Raw genomic sequence first — 20,260 nt, forward strand, 5'->3', positions numbered from 1 at the left:
GTACATCTGTAGAAATTTGCAAGTGTCTTTGTTGACATACCAAATCTGTTGAAACTCTGTCACGTATTCTTTGTATGTTGGGCCCAGGATAGATACTCAGAGATGCTGACACCCAGGAACCTGAAATTGCTCACTCTTTCTATTTCTGATCCCTCTATGAGGACTGGTGTGTGATTCCTTGTCTTATCCTTTCTGAAGTCCACATCAATACTTTGTCTTACTGACATTGAGTGCAAGGTTGTTTCTGTGACACCACTCAGCTAACTGATATACGTATCTTGCTCTTGTACACCCTCTCCTCTCCATCTGAGATTCCGCCAACAATAGTTTGTCATCAGCATATTTATAGATGGCTTTTGAGCTGTGCTATCCATACAGTCATAATGTAGAGAGAGCAGAGCAGTGGGCTAAGCACATGTCCTTGAGGTGCGTCAGTGTGGATTATCAGCAAGGTAGAGATGTTACTTCCAATCCGCATAGTCTGTGGTCTTTTGGTGAGGAAGTTGAGGATCCAGTTGCAGAGAGAGGTACAGAAGCAGGTATGATTGTTGCCCTTTTGAAGCAGGCAGAATCTTCCAACTGCAGCAGTGCAAAATTGAAAAAGTCTTTGAATACACCCGCCAACGACACAGGTTTTCAGAGTCCTACCAGGTACCCCATCAGGGCCTGTAATGTTGTGAGGGTTCACCCTCTTGAAAGATGACCTGAGGTCAGCCTGCAAGACAGAGATCACAGGGTTACCAGGTTCTGCAGGGATCTGCCTAGCTGTAGTTTTATTCTCCCTTTCAAAGTGAGCATAAAAGGTGTTGAGCTCATCTGGGGATGAACCGTCACTGCCATTCATCATGTTGGGTTTTGCTTTGTAGAAAGTAATGGCCAGCAAACCCTGACAGAGTTGACAGTTATCTGATTCCACCTCTGGCCTCAATTGGAATTGCCCTTTTGCTCTGGAGGTTGTCCTCTGTAAGTCATACCCGGACTTCTTGTATAGTCCTGGATCACCGAACTTGAATACCACAGATCTAGTCTTCAGCAGACTATAACTCTTATGGTTCATCTGCAGCTTTTCATTCTGTTGTGTACAGTATGTTCTCATGGGCACAGAATCATCCACACAGGTTTTAATGAAGTCAGTGACAGCTGAAGCATACTCATTCAGACTCAAAGATGAATCCCTGAATGCAGTCCAGTTCACTGACTCAAAGCAGTCCTGTAAGCACTCTTGTGCTTCCCTTGTCCATACCTTCTTGGTCCTTACTACTGGAGCTGCAGTCTTCAGTCTCTGCCTATACTCAGGGAGTAGAAGTACAGCCAGGTGATCAGACTTTCCAAAGTGTGGGTGTGGGATGGCAGAGTAAGCTCTCTTGATGGTGCTGTCACACTGGTCCAGTGTGTTGGCTCCTCTGGTTCCACAAATGATATGTTGGTAATAACAAATTGTTCAGAGACTTTTTCAAGCTGGCCTGGTTAAAATCCCCCAGAGTGATGGGGAAGGCATCAGGGTACACTGTTTCATTCTGGTTGGTTATTTTGCTCAGTTCATCAAGAGCCTGTTTGACACAGGCCAAAAGTGGGATGTACATCACTAACAAGATGATAGCTGAAAACTCCCACAGCAGAAAACGTGGATGGCACTTGATCGTAAGATATTCCAGGTTCGGTGGGCAGGACTGGGATAACACTGCCAAGTTTGTACACCATAAGGAGTTGATCATAAAGTATACTCCACTTCCTCTGCCTTTGAAAGTATCAGCAGTCCTATCTTGGGCAGTGATTTGTGAAGTCAGTGAACTGTATCACTGCATCCGAATTAGCAGGGGTAGCCAAAATGCTGAAAACAAAGAACACAAGAGGTCCAATTCTGTAGCTAAGCTAAAAGCTATATATTACTACATGCAACACAAAGACAAATGGCAGGAAAATAGCAAGGTTATTATTTATATATTGAATCAAATGAGCAGTGAATTTTAAAAGTATCTTGGTTCTAAGATGATGAGATTGAAATAATGTGGATTTTCCTGTATAGTTAATATCAAATGCAAAGTGTAACACCTGTATACCCCAAGTCTCAGATTAACACCAAAGTTCCCATAAGGACTGGAGCCAGCAATAGATTGAATGTTCCTAATTGGACTCAGTTGATTTCAACAGTATCATATCTGAACTAATCATTCATATAAAAGCCCAGCTTCTTCAAAATCCTTTCATGGTTCTGATGGGGTATTACCTCTAGCTCTCTTTCTGAAAATGCTGCCTGACCTTCTGAGTATTTCTAGCTTTCTGATTTTACTTAATTTTGCCCATTGTCCTTTTTTCCCTTACTCCTAAAACCGAATGTTAATCATATAATCAAGCCTTTTTCTTCCCTTTATTGCTCCTGATTTCTCCATTGCAAATCTAAAAAGTGCAGTGAATTTATTATTTTGTATATATTACAACAGTTATCAACTAAACATTAGTCTGAAATGAGCTGTATTTTTATGAAAGACTTCTAGGTCGTTCAGTTTACAGCAGACGGCAAGGGAAGTGCCCACCTGTGTACATGCTTGCTTTCTCTATTGCATACTTTTACACAGGGCTTACTGTGTGGGAACCTATTCCTTCTGGAACAAGTCGCAGTTTTCAAGTAGTGAAATCAGGTCACAAACACCAAAAACACAGTTCTCAAATGTTCCTGTTAGAGTAATATTTCCATTTCCCCACCACATTTATGCAGAGCTGTCAGTGGCAACCTCATCTGCCTCCTCCACACAGCACACCTTAATAATAAACAACAGCCAGCTGAGACCCAAGGACACCTGCAGAATCATTTACACTACACAATTGTTTGTCTTAAAGGAAGTTGGTTAGCCATCATTCTGAAATATTTCCACTTCCTTGGAAGACTAATGTTGCCTGAAACGATACCACCGAAGCGCGTTATGTAGTTCTGAAAGACTGCCAAGCCATGTCATGGTGCAAAGCAAGGGAGAGGAAAAATAATATGTGAAAGACCCTTTTATCCATTCCCTCTCTTGTCATGGGGTCACGCACAAAGTTGCTCTGCAAGCTCACAAATTAATGCTGTGACCACCCACTGGTCCATTGCTTAGCAGACTGAAACAGATTGGATGATACTTAACCCCATATTATCATGACTTAATAGAAGGAGATAGCCAAAAATGTTGTCAGTCAGAAATATAGTTTGGTCTGAATGAAATGAAGAGTTTGAAACTCAATTAACTGACAGTTGTGAAATACTTGCAGAATTCATTAAATTTTTGCCTCCATCTTTGTTTTTATAATTAGTTTGCACTTTTGAAGATTATAGAAAGATGACACAACTGCATAGTCAACTAATTATATGAATTTCATTAATTTAACTTCTTTCAGACTACATAAATATATTAATTGTGTTCATGTGTTTTGAATTATGAAGTGCTATGGATATTTCCCCAAGTGACTATATGTGATTTAGAGTGTAAATGTTGGCATCTTTCTGTTCTGGGGTATGGTGGATATTTCAGCTGAGGGCTAAAATATACGTATGACTAAATATTTTAGTTAGATATTTGCATCATCTATTGTTTTGACTATAAGTGACTATGCTGTAATTGAAAAGTTCTCATAGATTCTTTACTGTTCAAATATTGGGAGTGGCTCTTCCTCAATGGCTCCAACAAAGCATCAAAAACTGGAGCCAACTGTTCCACTCATCTGCCAGATTTCCCTTTGATCAGGATCTATTTAAAATGCCTTCCTATCTCAATTTACAGATAATTTGAGACATTCTGTGGATCTTGAACCTTCAGTTACTTCCACATACGAGGGGTGATTGATAAATTCGTGGCCTAAGGTAGAAGGAATCAATTTTAGAAAACCTAGCACATTTATTTTTCCTACATTTACACACTTCATCCAGCGTCGTGGAGCATACAGATCCCTTCTTTGTAGAAGTCAGCGTCTTGGACCTCCAGAAGTGGTCCACAGCATGGGGTGATTCATAAGTTTGTGGCCTAAGGTAGAAGGAGATGAGCTGTTAACTTCAAACTGTCTGCATTTTCACTCAAAGAGTTGAACTGCATGTGCATGTAACGAGAGCTGTATAACTCATCTCCTTCAATCCTAGGCCACAAACTTATCAATCACCCCTGCTGGTAGACCACCTGGAGATACAAGACACTCTTGTTACATGCACATGCAGTTCAACTCTTTGAGTGATAACGCAGAAAGTTTGAAGTTAATACCTCATCTCCTTCTACCTTAGATCATGAACTTATCAATCACCCATCTGTGGACACTTTCTGGAGGTCCAAGATCCGTATGCTCCACGACCGCTGGACTAAGTGTACATGTAGGAGGGGACTATGTTGAAAAATAAATGTGCTAGGTTTTCTAAAACTGACTCCTTCTACCTTAGGCCATGAACCTATCAATCACCACTCGTATGTCATTACCTTGAGTAATTAATCACCTTCCAATCCATCCAGATGATGAAACCAGAACAAATTTTTGTCATGTTCGGTAAAATTGTTTTATGAAAATCTTTTGGCTTAATGACGCTCTCTAGCCATTTGATACTGAGGGAGCAGCACAGAAAGAAGCTAGTTAACCTTACCTTTCAGTTTTCTTAAGTTGTCCATGCTTTCCTACTGAACATGCAAATGCTAACTAAATAGGCTTTGTTTGTTAGCATTTTAGTCTTGATCAAAGCACACACTCCACAACGTGGGATGAACTCCACAGGTCAGAAAGAAACGAATAGTTAATATTTTGCGCCGACACACTTCATTCAGTCCTGATGCTGAGCTGCGCTTATCTTCATGTGTTTTTAATTAGTCCACTGAAGGAGTTGGCAGCTCTTTCAGTGTGTACACTGAGTTCTCAAAGAGCAAACACTATATAGCTTCATTCTGTGCTGCTCCCTCAGTATCAAATGGCTAGAGAGGGTCATTAAGCCAAAAGATTTTCATAAAACAATTTTACCGAACAAGACAAAAATTTGTTCGGGTTTCATCATCTGGATGGATTGGAAGGTGGTTAATTACTCAAGGTAATGACATTCGAGGGGTGATCCATTCCCGCCCCCCCCCCCTGAGATGGGCTCGAAGCTCTTCGCTTTTTTTTTGGATTCCAGACCTAATCAATTCCCCTCTACCACCACTCTCCTCCGTCTAGCGGAATTAGTTCTTAATCTCAATAATTTCTCCTTTGGCTCCTCCCACTTCCTCCAAACCAAGGGTGTAGCCATGGGCACCCGCATGGGTCCCAGTTATGCCTGCCTTTTTGTTGGCTTTGTGGAATAGTCCATGTTCCAAGTCTATACGGGTATCTATTCCCCTCTTTTCCTTCGCTACATCGACGACTGCATTGGCGCTGCCTCCTGCACGCATGCTGAGCTCGTTGACTTCATTAACTTTGCCTCCAACTTTCACCCTGCCCTCAAATTTACCTGGTCCATTTCCGACACCTCCCTCCCCTTTCTTGATCTTTCTGTCTCCATCTCTGGAGACGGCCTATCCACTGATATCTACTATAAGCCTACAGACTCTCACACAGCTACCTAGACTATTCCACTTCCCACCCTGTCTCTTGCAAAAAGGCTATCCCCTTCTCACAACTCCTCCGTCTCTGCCGCATCTGCTCTCAGGATGAGGCTTTTCATTCCAGGACGAAGGAGATGTCTTCCTCTTTTAAACAAAGGGGCTTCCCTTCGTCCACCATCAACTCTGCTCTCAAATGCATCTCTCCCATTTCCCGCACATCTGCCCTCACCCCATCCACCCGCCACCCCACTCGGGATAGGGTTCCCCTTGTCCTTACCTACCACCCCACCAGCCTCCAGGTTCAACATATAATTCTCCGTAAATTCCGCCACCTCCAACGGGATCCCACTACCAAGCACATTTTTTCCTCCTCCGCTCTTTCTGCTTACCGCAGGGATTGCTCCCTACACGACTCCCTTGTCCACTCGTTCCCCCCATCCCTTCCCACTGATCTCCCTCCTGGCACTTATCCTTGTAAACGGAACAAGTGCTACACCTGCCCTTACACTTCCTCCCTCACCACCATTCAGGGCCCCAGACAGTCCTTCCAGGTGAGGCGACACTTCACCTGTGAGTCGGCTTTTGTGGTATACTGCGTCCGGTGCTCCCGGTGTGGCCTTTTATATATTGGTGAAACCCAGCGCAGACTGGGAGACTGTTTCGCTGAACACCTACGCTCGGTCCGCCAGAAAAAGCAGGATCTCCCATTGGCCACACATTTTAATTCCACGTCCCATTCCCATTCTGATATGTCTATCCATGGCCTCCTCTACTGTCAAAATGAATCCAAACTCAGGTTGGAGGAACAACACCTTATATACCGGCTGGGTAGCCTCCAACCTGATGGCATGAACATTGACTTCTCTAACTTCCGTTAATGCCCCTCCTCCCCTTCTTACCCTTCCTCCCCTTCTTACCCCATCCTTGACATATTTAGTTGTTTCCCTGTTCTCCATCTCCCTCTGGTGCTTCCCCCCTCCCCCTTTCTTACTCCCGAGCCCTCCCGTCCCATGATCCTTTCCCTTCTCCAGCTCTGTATCACTTTCTCCAATCACCTTTCCAGCTCTTAGCTTCATCCCACCCCCTCCGGTCTCCTATCATTTCGCATTTCCCCCTCCCCCTCCTACTTTCAAATCTCTTACTATCTTTCCTTTCGGTTAGTCCTGACGAAAGGTCTCAGCCCGAAACGTCGACAGTGCTTCTCCCTATAGATGCTGCCTGGCCTGCTGTGTTCCACCAGCATTTTGTGTGTGTTGTTGTTTGAGTTCTCAAAGAAGTGGTTGCAGGAGGCAGAGGAGCAGTTATAGGATTGCAACGAGTTAGTGGACTGGGCCATATTCATCTGTGGATCTGAATGGTTGTCATGGACTTTATTAAAACAATGTGTCCCCACAAAATCATTCAGAGTCTTCCCCAACCAGAAGCCCTGAATGAACCATGAGATCCAGAATCTGCTGAGGGCCACTTCAGAGGCATTCAAGTCTAGCGACCAAGTAAGTTACTAGAGATTCAGGTATGATCTCCAGAAAGCCATCTCATGGCAAAGTGGCAATTCAGACTAAACTTGAATCAATGAAGGATGCCCAACAGTTGTGGCAGGGCTTGAATGCCATCATTTCTTGTAAAGTAAAATCGAGCGACATAGGTGACAACAGGGCTTCACTTCCAGATGAGCTCAATGTCTTCTGTACTCCCTAGGACCATCAGATTATGCAGGAACCACCAAAAATCCCCACAGCCCCTGATGATCCTGTGATTTCTGTCTCTGTAGCTGATGTGAGGGCATCCTTCAGGAGGGTGAACCCATCCAGCCCAGACAGGGCACTTGGCCAATTACTAAAGATGTGCGCTAATCAGCTGGCTGGAGTGTTCACTGAGATCTTTAACTTCTTGCTTTGCAATTTGAGGTACCCACCTGCTTCAAGTACGCCAATGCGTAAGCAGAGCATGGTAACCTGCCTCGGTGTCTATTGTCCAATAGCACTTACATCCACATTGATGAACTGTTTTGTGAGGTTGGTGTCGAAGCATATCAACTCTTGTCTAGAAAGGAACTTGGATCCGCTTCAATTTGCGTAGCAGCACAACAGCTCAGCATTCAATACTATCATCCCCTCAAAATTAATCAATCCACTTCAAGACCCTGGCCTCAATGTCTACTTGTGCAATTGGATCCTACTCTACAGGCTTTACACTTATGAAGGTGTGGTCAAGCACAGCTCCAATGCCATATTCAAGTTTATTGATGTCACCACAGTCGAAGGCTGAATCAGAGGAGGTGATGAAATAGCATATAGGAGTTTGATTGAAAATCTGGCTGAGTGGTGCCACAGTAACAACCTCTTACTCAATGTCAGCAGGACCAAAGAGCTGGTTTTTGACCTCAAGAGGTGAAAACCAGAGGTCCATGAGCCAATGCTCATCAGAAGACCAGAGGTGGAGAGGATCAGCAATTTTTAATTCCTCAGTGTTATCATTTCAGAGGACCTGTCCTGGGCCTAGCACATAAGTGCAATTATGAAGAATGCACAACATAGAACATAGAAATTTACAGCACATTACAGGCCCTTCGGCCCACAGTGTTGTGCCGACCATTTTAACCTACTCGAGAGACTGCCTAGAATTTTCCTAGTGTATAGCCCTCTATTTTTCTAAGCTCCATGTACCTATCTAAGTGGCTCTTTAAAGACCCTATCGTATCCGCTTCCATTGACGTCACCAGCAGTGCAGTCCATGCACCCACCACTCTCTGTGTGGAAAACTCACCCCTGACATCCCCTCGGTACCTACTTACAAGCACCTTAAAACTATGCCCCCTCGTGTTAGACATTTCAGCCCTGGGAAAAAGCCTCTGGCTATCCACACAATCAATGCCCCTCATCATCTTATATGCCTCTATCAGGTCACCTCTCATCCTCTGTCGCTCCAAGGAGAAAAGGCCAAGTTCACTCAACCTATTCTCATCACGTATGCCCTCCAATCCAGGCAACATCCTTGTAAATCTCCTCTGCACTCTCTCTATAGTATCCACATCCTTCCTGTAGTGAGGTGACCAGATCTAAACACAGTACACCAGGTGGGGTCTGTAACATTACCTCACGGCTCTTGAACTCAGTCCCACGGTTGATGAATACCAACACACCATACGTCTTCTTAGCAACACTGTCAACCTGCGTAGCAGCATTGAGTGTCCTATCGCCAAGATCTTTCAGATCCTCCACACTGCCAAGAATCTTACCATTTATATTATATTCTGCCTTCAAATTGAACCTACCAAAATGAACCACTATCTGGGTTGAAGTCCACCTGCCACTTCTCAGCCTAGTTCTGCATCCTATGTCCTGCTGTAACCTCTGACAACCCTCCAGACTATCCACAGCACCCCCAACCTTTGTATCATCAGCAAATTCACTAACCCACCCTTCTACCTCTTCATCCAGGTCATTTATAAACATCACAAAGAGAAGAGGTCCCAGAACAGATCCATGCGGAACACCACTGGTCACTGACCTCCATGCAGAATACGAACCATCTACAACCACCCTTTGGCTTCTGTAGGCAAGCCAATTCTGGATACACAAAGCAAGGTCTCTTTGGATCCCATGCCTCCTACTTTCTGAAGGAGCCTTGCATGGGGAACCTTATCAAATGCCTTACTGAAATCCATATACACTACATCTACTGCTCTACCTTCATCTACCTTCTCTACCTTCAGTTTTGTTACATACTCAAAAAATTCAATCAGGCTCATAAGCCACGACCTGCTCCTGACAAAGCTATGCTGACTATCCCTTATCAGATTATGTCTCTCCAACAGCCCCTCTACTTCCTTAGAAGTTAGCAAAGATCTAGCATGCCATCTAATACTTTGACAAACTTCTATAGATCTGTGGTGGAGATGGCTACATCATCACCTGGTATGGAGACACCCATACCCTTGAACAGAAAATCCTACAAAATGTAGTGGATATGGCCCAGTCCATGACAGGTAAACCCCTCCCCACCATTGACCATATCTACATGGAGTGTTGTTGCAGGAAAGCAGCATCCATCATCAGGGGCCCTCACCATCAAGTCTATGCTCTCTTCTCACTGCTGCCATGAGGAAGAAGGTACAGGACCCTCAGGCTCATGCCACCAGGTCCAAGAACAGTTACTACCTCTCAGTCGTCAGGCTCTTGAACCAGGGGTGGTAAGTTCACTTACTTCACATGCCCTGTCCCTGAAATGTTCCCATAGCCTATGGATTCACTTTCAAGGACTCTTCATCCCCTGATCTCAATATTTATTGTTCATGTGTATGTTTATCTATTTATGTACAGTATTTAATATTATTTCTTCTTTATTTGTATTTGCACAGTTTGTTGTCTTTTGCACATTGGTTGTATGCCAGTTGGTGCGGTCTTTCATTGATTCTATTACGGTGATTGAAATTATTGTGCATGTCCAGAAGAAAATGAACCTCAGGGTTGTTTATGATGACATATAAAACAACACACACAAAACGCTGGAGAAACTCAGCAAGTCATAACAGTACTTTGTAATAAATTTATATATACATTAAAGAAAAGCACATTTACTGTATGTACATTGATAGTAAATTTACTTTGAACTGTGAACTTTGAGCTCTTCACGCAGTGAAGGGTCAGTAGGCACTATAGCACCTACATATAGGAATGTTTGAACTATTTCGAACTGCTTAGGGTGATTATTATCTCCCAATTAATGTCTCCCTTGTGACACTTCTTGTCTGCATGCAACTGCTTTCTTTATGTAGGTGGTGAGAAGGTTGTCAATGTTGTTCTCTCAATCTTGCAAGTCTGGGTCCAGTGGTACGAGTTTATATCACAACAGGGGTCTTCCTTGGTAGCTGTGGATGACTATAAGTTCTTCTATGCCTCATCATACCCCTTGTTCTCCACAAAGTATTGCAGAACTGCCTTCCTGGCCACTGGATTTTTGTTGATCTCATTCACCCGAACCATCAGAGATACTTCACATACTAGGGCAGGCATGTCGATATCTCACTGAGGCCCTTCTGGTTTAGTGTACGTGTTGATGTTTATATAGTGCAAGGTGTTTATTCATCCTGTAGTTCAGCTTCACTCTAGTTTGTTGGAAGTCAGGTGAGGTATTGCAGTGAGGAAGATGAAAGTTGAGACAGCCTTGCCTAACCTCAGTCCATAGAACCATAGAATACTACAGCACAGAAAACAGGCCATTCTGCCCTTCTAGTCTGTGCCAAAACTTTATTCCGCTAGTCCCATTGACCTGCACCCAGTCCATAACCCTTCAGACCTCTCCCATTCATGTATCTGTCCAATTTATTCTTAAAACCTAAGAGTGAGCCTGCATTTACCATGTCAGATGGCAGCTCGTTCTGCACTCCCACCACTCTCTGAGTGAAGAAGTTCCCCCTAATGTTCCCCCTAAACCTTGCCCCTTTCACCCTAAAGCCATGTCCTCTTGTATTTATCTCTCTTAATCTAAGTGGAAGGAGCCTACTCGCATTTACTCTGTCTATACCCCTCATAATTTTGTAAACCTCTATCAAATCTCCCCTCATTCTTCTACACTCCAAGGAATAAAGTCCTAACCTGTTCAATCTTTCCCTGTAACTCAACTCCTGAAGACCCGGCAACATCCTAGTAAATCTTCTCTGCACTCTTTCAATCTTACTGATATCCTTCCAAAAGGTTGGTGACCAGAACTGCACACAATATATCCTTCCTATAGTTAGGTGACCAGAACTGCATACTGTGGTTGGGCCTGTGTTGGACCTCATGTTTAAAATTACAGTTTGCATTTCACTGTGTGGCAGAAGTAGATCAGAGACAAATTTGTTAGGGCAGCCAAATTTGAGGCAGATTGTCTCTTGGTTAACAAGTTTTTATAGGTTAATAGAATGCAAATAAAAATAAAATTCAGTGCATTGAATAAGTACTCAGCCCTCACAACTATTTTCACATTTTATGGTCTCATTTTTAAAAATTTCAAATATATTGAAGTAGGATTTTTTGAGCTAATCTACAAAACATTGTGCACCATGCAAAATTAAAAGAAAAATTCCAAATCCTGTAAACAATGAATTAAAAAATATAAACCTAAATTATAAGGCTGAAGAAGAATACATCCCCTTTGTAATTACTATGCTAAATTTCCTCAGATGCAATACATTACCTTACTAATTCACCCAGTCTGATGTAGAAAATTGGAGGATCACCTCTTTTCAATGAATTCATAAGAATAAATACCCTCTCTCTCTGTAAGATACCACAGTATGTTAGATTTTCAACTGACCAAACCAAAATGAAGACAAAAAAGCATTCAAGACAAGTCAGGGAAATGATAACAGAGAAGCACAAATCTGGGGAAAGGTACAAGACCATCTCAAAGGTACTGGACATACCTCGGAGCTCAGTGCAGTCCATCGTGAAAATGAGTTAAACCACAGCCACACTGACTAGTTCAGGCTGCCACTCTAAACTTACACATTGCACAAAAATAGTATTTATTTTAGCTGGATAAAAAAAGCATATCCTTGCCTGGAAGGACCTTGCAAAGCTCCACTTAGAAGATTCTGTAAAGATATAGAAGAAGATCTTGTGGTCAGATAAGACTAAAATGGAACTTACTGGCCTCAACACTAAGTAGTATGTGTGGTGTAAATCTAATACTGCACATCAGCCAGGTAACACCATCCCTACTGTAAAGTTTGGTGAAAGTAGCATCATGCTATGGGGATGCTTTTCAGCAGCAGAGACTGGAAATCTGGTCAGGATTGATGGGAACATGAATGCTGCTAAATATAGAGTGACCCTGGATAAAAATCTGCTTGCCTCTGTCAGAAAGCTTAAACTGGGGAGGAAGTTTGTCTTCAGCAGGATAGCAACCCAAAGCACACTGCCAGAGCAAACATGGAGTAGCTTCAAATGAAGAAAATCGATGTCCTTGGGTAGCCCAGTCAGAGTCCTAACCTGACCTGATCAAACACCTCAGGCAACCCCTCAGGACTGCTGTCCACTGCTACTCCCCAACTAACCTGGCACAGCTTGAGTAATTCTGCAAGGAGGAATGGGCAAATCTTGCTCCATCACGTTGTACAAAGTAATTAGGGACTTATCCAAAAAGAGTACTGGCTGTAATAGCTGTGAGAGGTGGTTCAACTAAGTACTGAGCAAAGAGCCTTGAATACTTTTGAAATGTTAACATTTCAGTTTTTTTAATTTTTAGTTTTTCATGGTTTACAGTTTTCCCTATTTTGAGGCTCTACTGTGAAAAAAGGAGCATGCGATTTATAAATACAAATTTTCAGTTAAATTGATTAAAATCTCTGGTTGTAATACTCACTTATGTGAACAACTGGTTGAGGGGGGGTGGTGAATACTTTTACAAGGCACTGTATGTATTCTTAATGTTGCTCGCCAAATACTTCTTGGGAATCGTTGCAATTGAGATATGACCAGAATATAGTTTGTTAGACAGAATTCACAATACAATTTCAGAAGCTCCTCACTGACCACAGAGAGGTAGCTGAAGAGGACCCTTGTAAAGAGTTCTTGTGATCGACTGCTGAGAGACTGGGTAATGCTGTAATTTGATTTGTCTCCTTTTTTGACTTGGTGAAAATTACAGAATTTCCTTATCTCAGATGCAGGAGATAAGGTTGTGGGTTTGTCCCAGTATCTCCTATTATTCAAGCCTTGATAGCTCAGGATGAATTTTGTCTGCTCCTGAAGATTTGTTGTTTCACAGATGGAATTCTCAACCTCATGTCAATCAGGTGTGGTGGTGATCCTGGTCTAGGTGGAATGTGGGATGGAGTCCAGGAGACTTGTATCAAAGACTGAGCTTCAGTTAAGTTCTTCAGAATGCTCTTTCCAGACAGCACAGACTGTCTGTTCTTGATAAGGTGCCTTCTTTGCTTGACTCTGAGCAAGGTGTTCCACTGGTTTTTTTTTAAGCTATCGACAATATTGACAGCACACCATACTATATTTATTAGCACATGCCGAGTCTTCTATACTTTTTCCACCCAGATTCTGTTCTTATAGACAGTGAGTTTCCTGTTTAGTCCCAGATCAGCTTTGTTCACTTTAAGTGTGATGGAACATCCAATTCAAGAACACCATGTGTTTGTGATTAATTAGTTCCTAGATCTCCTGGTCATTCTCGTCAAATGGTCCTGTGATTTCTACTACAAGTGTCAACAATCTCTGAATATCTGCTTACTATGGCAGATTTCAGGCTAAACCAGGCATTATGCACTCCCTGTGACTTATTGAAACACTCTAGTTGTCACAGTGGTCACAGGCAGGACTCAGTGCAGGTGTGAAGGAGCAACAAACTCCAATGAAGAGACAGAAGCAAGAGGTTAGACACCCAGCAACACTGCAAGACATATCATTCTCCAGAAACACAAAGATTCCACTCAAAGCCCTAACTGAGAGTGTTCCTTAAATAATCGTAGCATGCTGAAAGCCTATCCAGTCACATTTAACTTGACAAGATTAAACAGAAAGCACCAGTGCTTAACAACTCTTGTTAAGACACCAATTAGTAAATAAAGGTGTTGGAAAAGGCTAAAGCCCAACACTCTATGGTATATATCAGGGGTCTGCAGGACTTACGATATTAGTTATCATTACTTTTACTGATACCTAGTACTGTTATATTTTGTGTAAGTTTCAGAATTCCCTCTCACCTGAATACATTTTTCATGACTATTTGGTAATTGGTAAATTAGTTTATTATGTCACATGTACCTAGGTGCAGTGAAAAACTTGTCTTATTTACTGTCCATGCAGATCAATTCATTACAATGGTGCATTAAGGTAGTACAAGGTAGAAGAATAATAGAATGCACAATAAAGTGTTGTACAGAGAAAATGAAATGCAGGTAGACCATAAGCTGCAAAGTCATAGCAAGTAAGTTAAGGTAAAAAAATCCTTTTTATCAAATTAAGGAACCATCCAATAACTTTTTTAAGAGCAGGACAGAAGCTGTCGAGCATGCTGGTACGTGTGTCCAGGCATTTTATCTTCTGCACGATGGGATGGTGTAGAAGGAAGAATGCCCATGTTGGGTGTGGTCTTCAATTATGTTGGATGTGTTACTGAGGCAGTGAGATGCGTAAACAGTCGGAAGGTTTGTTTTCCTGATGGACAGGGTTATGTTCACAATTCTCTGCAGTTAGCCCTGCAGAGAAATGTGCGCTTCTACTTCCTGGGGAGTTTGCTAAGATTTGTCCTGAAATCTATAACTTTGACGAACTTCAATGGATGTGTAATGGGGGATATATTGACTAGCTGCATCATGTCCTGGTATTGAAACACACAAATGCTCTTGAATGGAAGAGTCTCCAGAAAGTAGTGGATACAGTCCAGTCCGTCATAAGTAAACCCTCCCCACCATTGAGCACATCTACACAGAGCGCTGTCACAGGAAAGCAGCATCCATCATCAAGGACCCCGCCATCCAGGCCATACACTCTTCTTGCTGCTGCCATCAGGAAGAAGGCACAAGAGCCTAGGAATCTGCAGTGCCAGGTTTAGAAACAGTTATTACCCCTCAATCAGAGAGCATGAACCAGAGAGGATAACTTCACTCAATGTCACTCACCCCATCACTGAGCTGTTCCCACAACCTATGGACTCACTTTCAAGGACTTTTCATCTTGTGTTTTTGATATTTATTGCTTATTTATATATATATTCTTTCTTATTTGCACGAATGGTTGTTAGCCCATCTTCTTGTGTGTGGACTTTCATTGATTCTATTGTGTATCTTGCATTTACTGCAAATGCTCATAAGAAAATAAATCTCAGGATTGAATATGGTGGCATATATGTACTTTGATAATAAATTTACTTTGAACTTTGAAACTATGATCAGAGATTGCACCTGGAAAATTTTGAGTCAGCGGGCTTTACTTCCACAGTGCAGGGTCGATTCACAAATTGAGTCTAAAGGACTTGACCTTTTTCCTTTTTTTAAATTAGAATTCACACTGTGAATGTTCCCATAGGTATATCAAAGAACAGAAAGCAATACTAAATGAAAACATAGAAGAGAAAGATGGTACCTAAGTAGAGTAAGGTCCTTGCTCCAATATATGCTGTAAATGAGTCCACATTAATTGGATCAACATTATTATCTTCCCCCTTCCCCACCAGTTTATGTCTTATGTTGCTAACATTGTTCTTCTCTTAATTTAAAAAAGTAAAGTCATGTGTCATAACAGATTTGAATGTCAGAAGATAACGATAGTGACTGGAATTTTATTCATGGTAACAAAGATCTGACTGCTGCATAAAATTAAAAATTCTGAATAGGTTAATGAGAAACATTAAATAGGTTAATGTTTATAAGGAAGGACAGAATGTTTTAATGATATGCAGAAAAATGGATTTATATACCGTAGATTCCAGACTACAGAGCGCACCTGATTAAAAGCCGCTGGCTCTAATTTTAGAAATAAAATCAATTTTTTAATTGTAAAGGCCGCACCGGATTTTAGGCCGCACCGGATTTTCGGCCGCAGGTGTCCCACGTTGTAATATGAGATATTTACACAGAAAGATATTACACGTGAGGATTTTTTAACTTTTAATTAAATCCATATGGTAACAAAAACAAATACATATTGCAAATGCTTTTTTTCGAACCGTGCCCGTAACGCGGCTACTTTTAAATATACGTTGCGTATACTTCTTTACTGAACAACATTCCAATATCTCCTAATGACTGGTAAAAAATATATATACTGCAGCCTACCAGGAAAAGTTATTGATCGCCTTTAACTTAAAAGCAGCGTTCGCTCAGATCCAAAGCCGCTCGCGTAATGCGCTCCCTCCCTCCGTCCCGTTTTATCGCAAACGGCATTTTTCCCACAAGACGCGGCGAAACCGGGTGTGACGTCATAGCATCCCGCGATGTAGTACAGAAAACAAATATAGTTAAAACTCTTCTAACTTTAACTAGAAAATGAATTACTAAGCGAAAATATTATAAACTAAATAACTGCCATAAGGCAGCACAATGCTTCGAGTGTTTTCCATGTTGATGAGGGTGAGTACAAATGACTGATTTACAATAATTTAATTGTGAAAGTGCGCTTGATTTATCGTACAATTTCATTGGACCTCTGTGAACTACTCATCAATTTTATTGGTCTACTGTTATGAGGCAAAATGTTTACGAGGCGGCATGAAAAAAATCATGTATTAGCCGCTCCGTATTAAAGGCCGCAAAGTTCAAAGCTGTTCAAAATGTGGGAAAAAAGTAGCGGCTTAAAATCCGGAATCTGCGGTAAATAGGTCAGTTTTATGCTTTGGTCTGTGCCTATCAGTTAAACCATTATCTATCTGCAACCATCACTTCTAGTTAATTTCCCACCTCTCACCCCTCAGAATATCCTATCTACATAACTGAGAATACTGTCAATGATTTAAAAGTTATATTTGTTATGGGCAGGCAAAATTAATTGTAATCTTACATGTGATAGAATGAACAAGCAATGTACTTTAATTTCATATGTTTTACATCATCCCTGTGTCTTGTGTTTATTAATGGTAACCCTCCCAACTGAACTTCCTGAATGCTCTTTACTGAATGATATTATTAGTAGCTGCAGGTTCTATAAGATAATGTCAGTGAAATTATTCACGGTTCAGACTTTCATGAGAACTGTATCACTATCTTGCAGATCAGTGAAAACTTGGAAAAGGTGGTCAATTATTTGGTTGAACAGAAAAGACAATGATTAATGTGCAGTAGAAAGAAACTGGAGAGGACACCCGTCTGGCTTTACCTATCACCTTCCAGCTAGCGTCCTTCCTCTCCCCCCACATTTTCATTCTATTGTCATCCCCATTCCTTCTCAGTCCTGAGGAAAGATCTCGGCTCAAAACGTTGATTGTATATTCATTTCCAAAGATGCTGCCTGACCTGTTGAGTTCATCTAGCATTGTGTGTATGTTGCTTTGAATTTCCAGCATCTGCAGAATTTCTTGTGTTTAGGAAGAGATCTCTCTGTTTATTTCAAGAGCAATTGAGCTTCAATAATTCATTGTAGAAATGAAGACATCCATCCTTACAAATACCTACTCAACTTTTAATTACGTAATATGAACATAACTGCAAAATATGCAATTTAGAAAAATATTACTTTGTATTCCAAGTCTACTTCCCAAAACTCTAAATATAAATTAAACAATAAAGACAAGGTCATTGCTAAATGAAGCAAATTAATCATTAATTCAGTATGCTCAGTTTTCTTTGACATATTAGCTTATAATACATAAATATGCATTTTCTAATTTTACAGTCCATCATTTTTATCCGAGACTTCAACTCCCATAGTCAAGAGATTTCTGGATATATTGATTATTCACACAGACTCAGGTTGGAAGACTTTGAAGAATATTTCAGTGGAAAGAAGAAACTATTGCCACGATCAACAGATCTGAGGTACATTTACATACTTGAGCAGTGACGCAGTAACAATGTTGGTAGAAGTTATGCTTTCATTTATGTTCAGTTATCAACAAACTATAATGCCCCTCCATAAATAATAAATTCCCAATGTTGCCTCATTTTGTAGTTTACCTCTTTTGGTTAGCAGTGCTTCATATTTCTTGACTGTGACTTAATAATTAGGGACCATCCACAAAACCTATAAAGTACATGAAAACTGATGTTACTCTTCAGATCATAGCATACAAATTGACTGAAGTTATTGTAAATTACCTCACTATTTCAGATATCTCTTGCACTTGAATTCTTTTAATAAAAATCATATGGGGTGAGATTTATTGAACACCAGGAGTAATCCTAAAATGTGTTCGACGTACTATCAATTCAAAGTTCAAAGTACAATTATTATCAAAGTATGTATAAATTATACAGCCGTGAGATGTGTCTGCTTATAGGCAGCCACAAAGCAAGAAACCCAAAAGAACTCAATTAAAAAAAAAGAAAGACTTACCCCCAATGCGCAGAGAAAGTGAAAAAACACAAATCATGCAAACAGTAGAAGCAAGCAACAGCATTCCAAACCAAATTTGAGTCCTTAGATCTGAATCCGCGGAGCTGCCAGAGTAGGCCCAAAGCCTTGGTCTCAGTTCATCATATTAGTGGGGCAAATCGCCGCGAAGCTCGCTCAGATGTGTCCTAAAACTTCTTGCACAAAAGATGAGTTAATTACACCAGCACATGGACCATTCACTCAAACCAGAACTCTCTTTGATTTGCACCTTTAATATAACAAACTGTTTCAAGGAGCTTCACAATTCTTATCAACTAAAAGTTTAACATGATCCACATAAGTGGGTATTTATTCAAGTGATGAAAAAATTAGTCAAGAAGGTGCAGCTTTAAGGGCAAGGACAAAGAGAACATTCAAGGAAGTTTTCCAAGAGTTTGGACCCAGACAAGAAAGAAGGTATGTTTATTACCAATATCTCATGAAATATTATGAACTAAATAGTTTAATTAGTTTATTTGCCTTTTTGTTGTCGACTAGTTTCCCTAAACATCCTGTAATCGGTACTTTCATAGTTAATATCATAGATAGACATATGCAATTAGTTCATAGTTGATCAGGAAGTTGTAATTGTTTGAACAAAGAGTGTATCACCAGAATACTGCTTTATCTTTTCAAGATGAAAAACGTATCATGTTATTTGATAAGTAGCTAGTCAGGATTGTAAGTTTCATAGATAAAATAGCACAATAATTGGTAACATCTTTGCCACAGAGCCACACTCCAGCCATAACATCTATCCAGAAGTATGAAATCATTAATTAATCATGATCAACTTTTGCCAATTTAATGTTTTGGGACTTTGGATAGGATTATAGCAGCTATTAATCTTTCCCTAATGAATATAAAGTATCCTTTTTTATTTTTAATTGTTATGGTAGACTTTCAAAAAAGAGCCAATTTAATTGTATTCAGACAAACTCTATGATACTAAATGTTTATCACTTTTGTGAGATGCACTTAAGAGATGAAACTTTCTTCTGTTGCTAGCAAAATGGAGGATATTATAGAAACAAACCCCTTGTCAAAGTTTTCATTTATTTTGTCAAATGCTGAATTTCTTATTCCTGGTGTAGTGATAGGAGGAAGGCCTCTGGTACATCAAGAACCATTAAGATTTGATTCACCTTTGATGATTCCCTATCTGAGCAATATTCTGAATCCAATATGCCATTGTGCTTTCTTTACTGAGTTATTCCTTTTTTTGCCTTGTGCCCTGAAAAATGTAGCTCTTGGTTATGATTCCCTTGCTGATGTTTCTTCTGGCTCTTCATGGTGAACCCAGATGAAGTATAGAAAGGCACATTTAATGATGCAGTCTGTGAATAGTTTTCATAACATTTGATTGACCCACCTTGTAGTTCTTGCTGTGCCCAGAACTGATAGGTTTCAAAAGCACCTCAGTTGCTTAACGGGTTGGTTTCGTGGTACTTGCTCATTGCCAATTTGTGGCTGTCACTTGCTGTTTTGTACTTGGAATGGTTTATGGTTTCAATGTAAAGTGCAAACCTGAGATGCCTCTGTCACTCCTGGCAGGAGAGTGTTACATTATGACAAGTAAACATAGAAAGCTATAGTATAGAGTTTGAAAATGTTTGACTACAAATTATACTTTTGTTGAAATTTTACTCCAAAAAACTATGTGTGAGTCAGTAATATATCAAAACTGGCAGTCATCCCAGCATGGAT

General features: G+C 40.8%; 1 protein-coding gene across 2 annotated transcripts in view; it reads left to right on the top strand.

The window, feature by feature from the left end:
* The window catches only part of cfap299 (cilia and flagella associated protein 299), a 611,126-nt gene that overhangs the window by 453,938 nt on the left and 136,928 nt on the right, over positions 1–20,260 (top strand). The window contains exon 4 of one of the 2 annotated variants that reach the window (XM_073065228.1): positions 17,855–17,997. The exons of the other annotated variant lie outside the window; for it this stretch is intronic. Within the exon in view, the coding sequence (XP_072921329.1) occupies positions 17,855–17,997 (143 nt within the window). The remainder of the gene's footprint in view (positions 1–17,854; positions 17,998–20,260) is intronic. 2 annotated transcript variants of the gene reach the window in all.

The sequence above is a fragment of the Hemitrygon akajei genome, chromosome 13, assembly GCF_048418815.1.
Source record: "Hemitrygon akajei chromosome 13, sHemAka1.3, whole genome shotgun sequence".
In the NCBI taxonomy this organism is placed as follows: Eukaryota; Metazoa; Chordata; class Chondrichthyes; order Myliobatiformes; family Dasyatidae; genus Hemitrygon; species Hemitrygon akajei.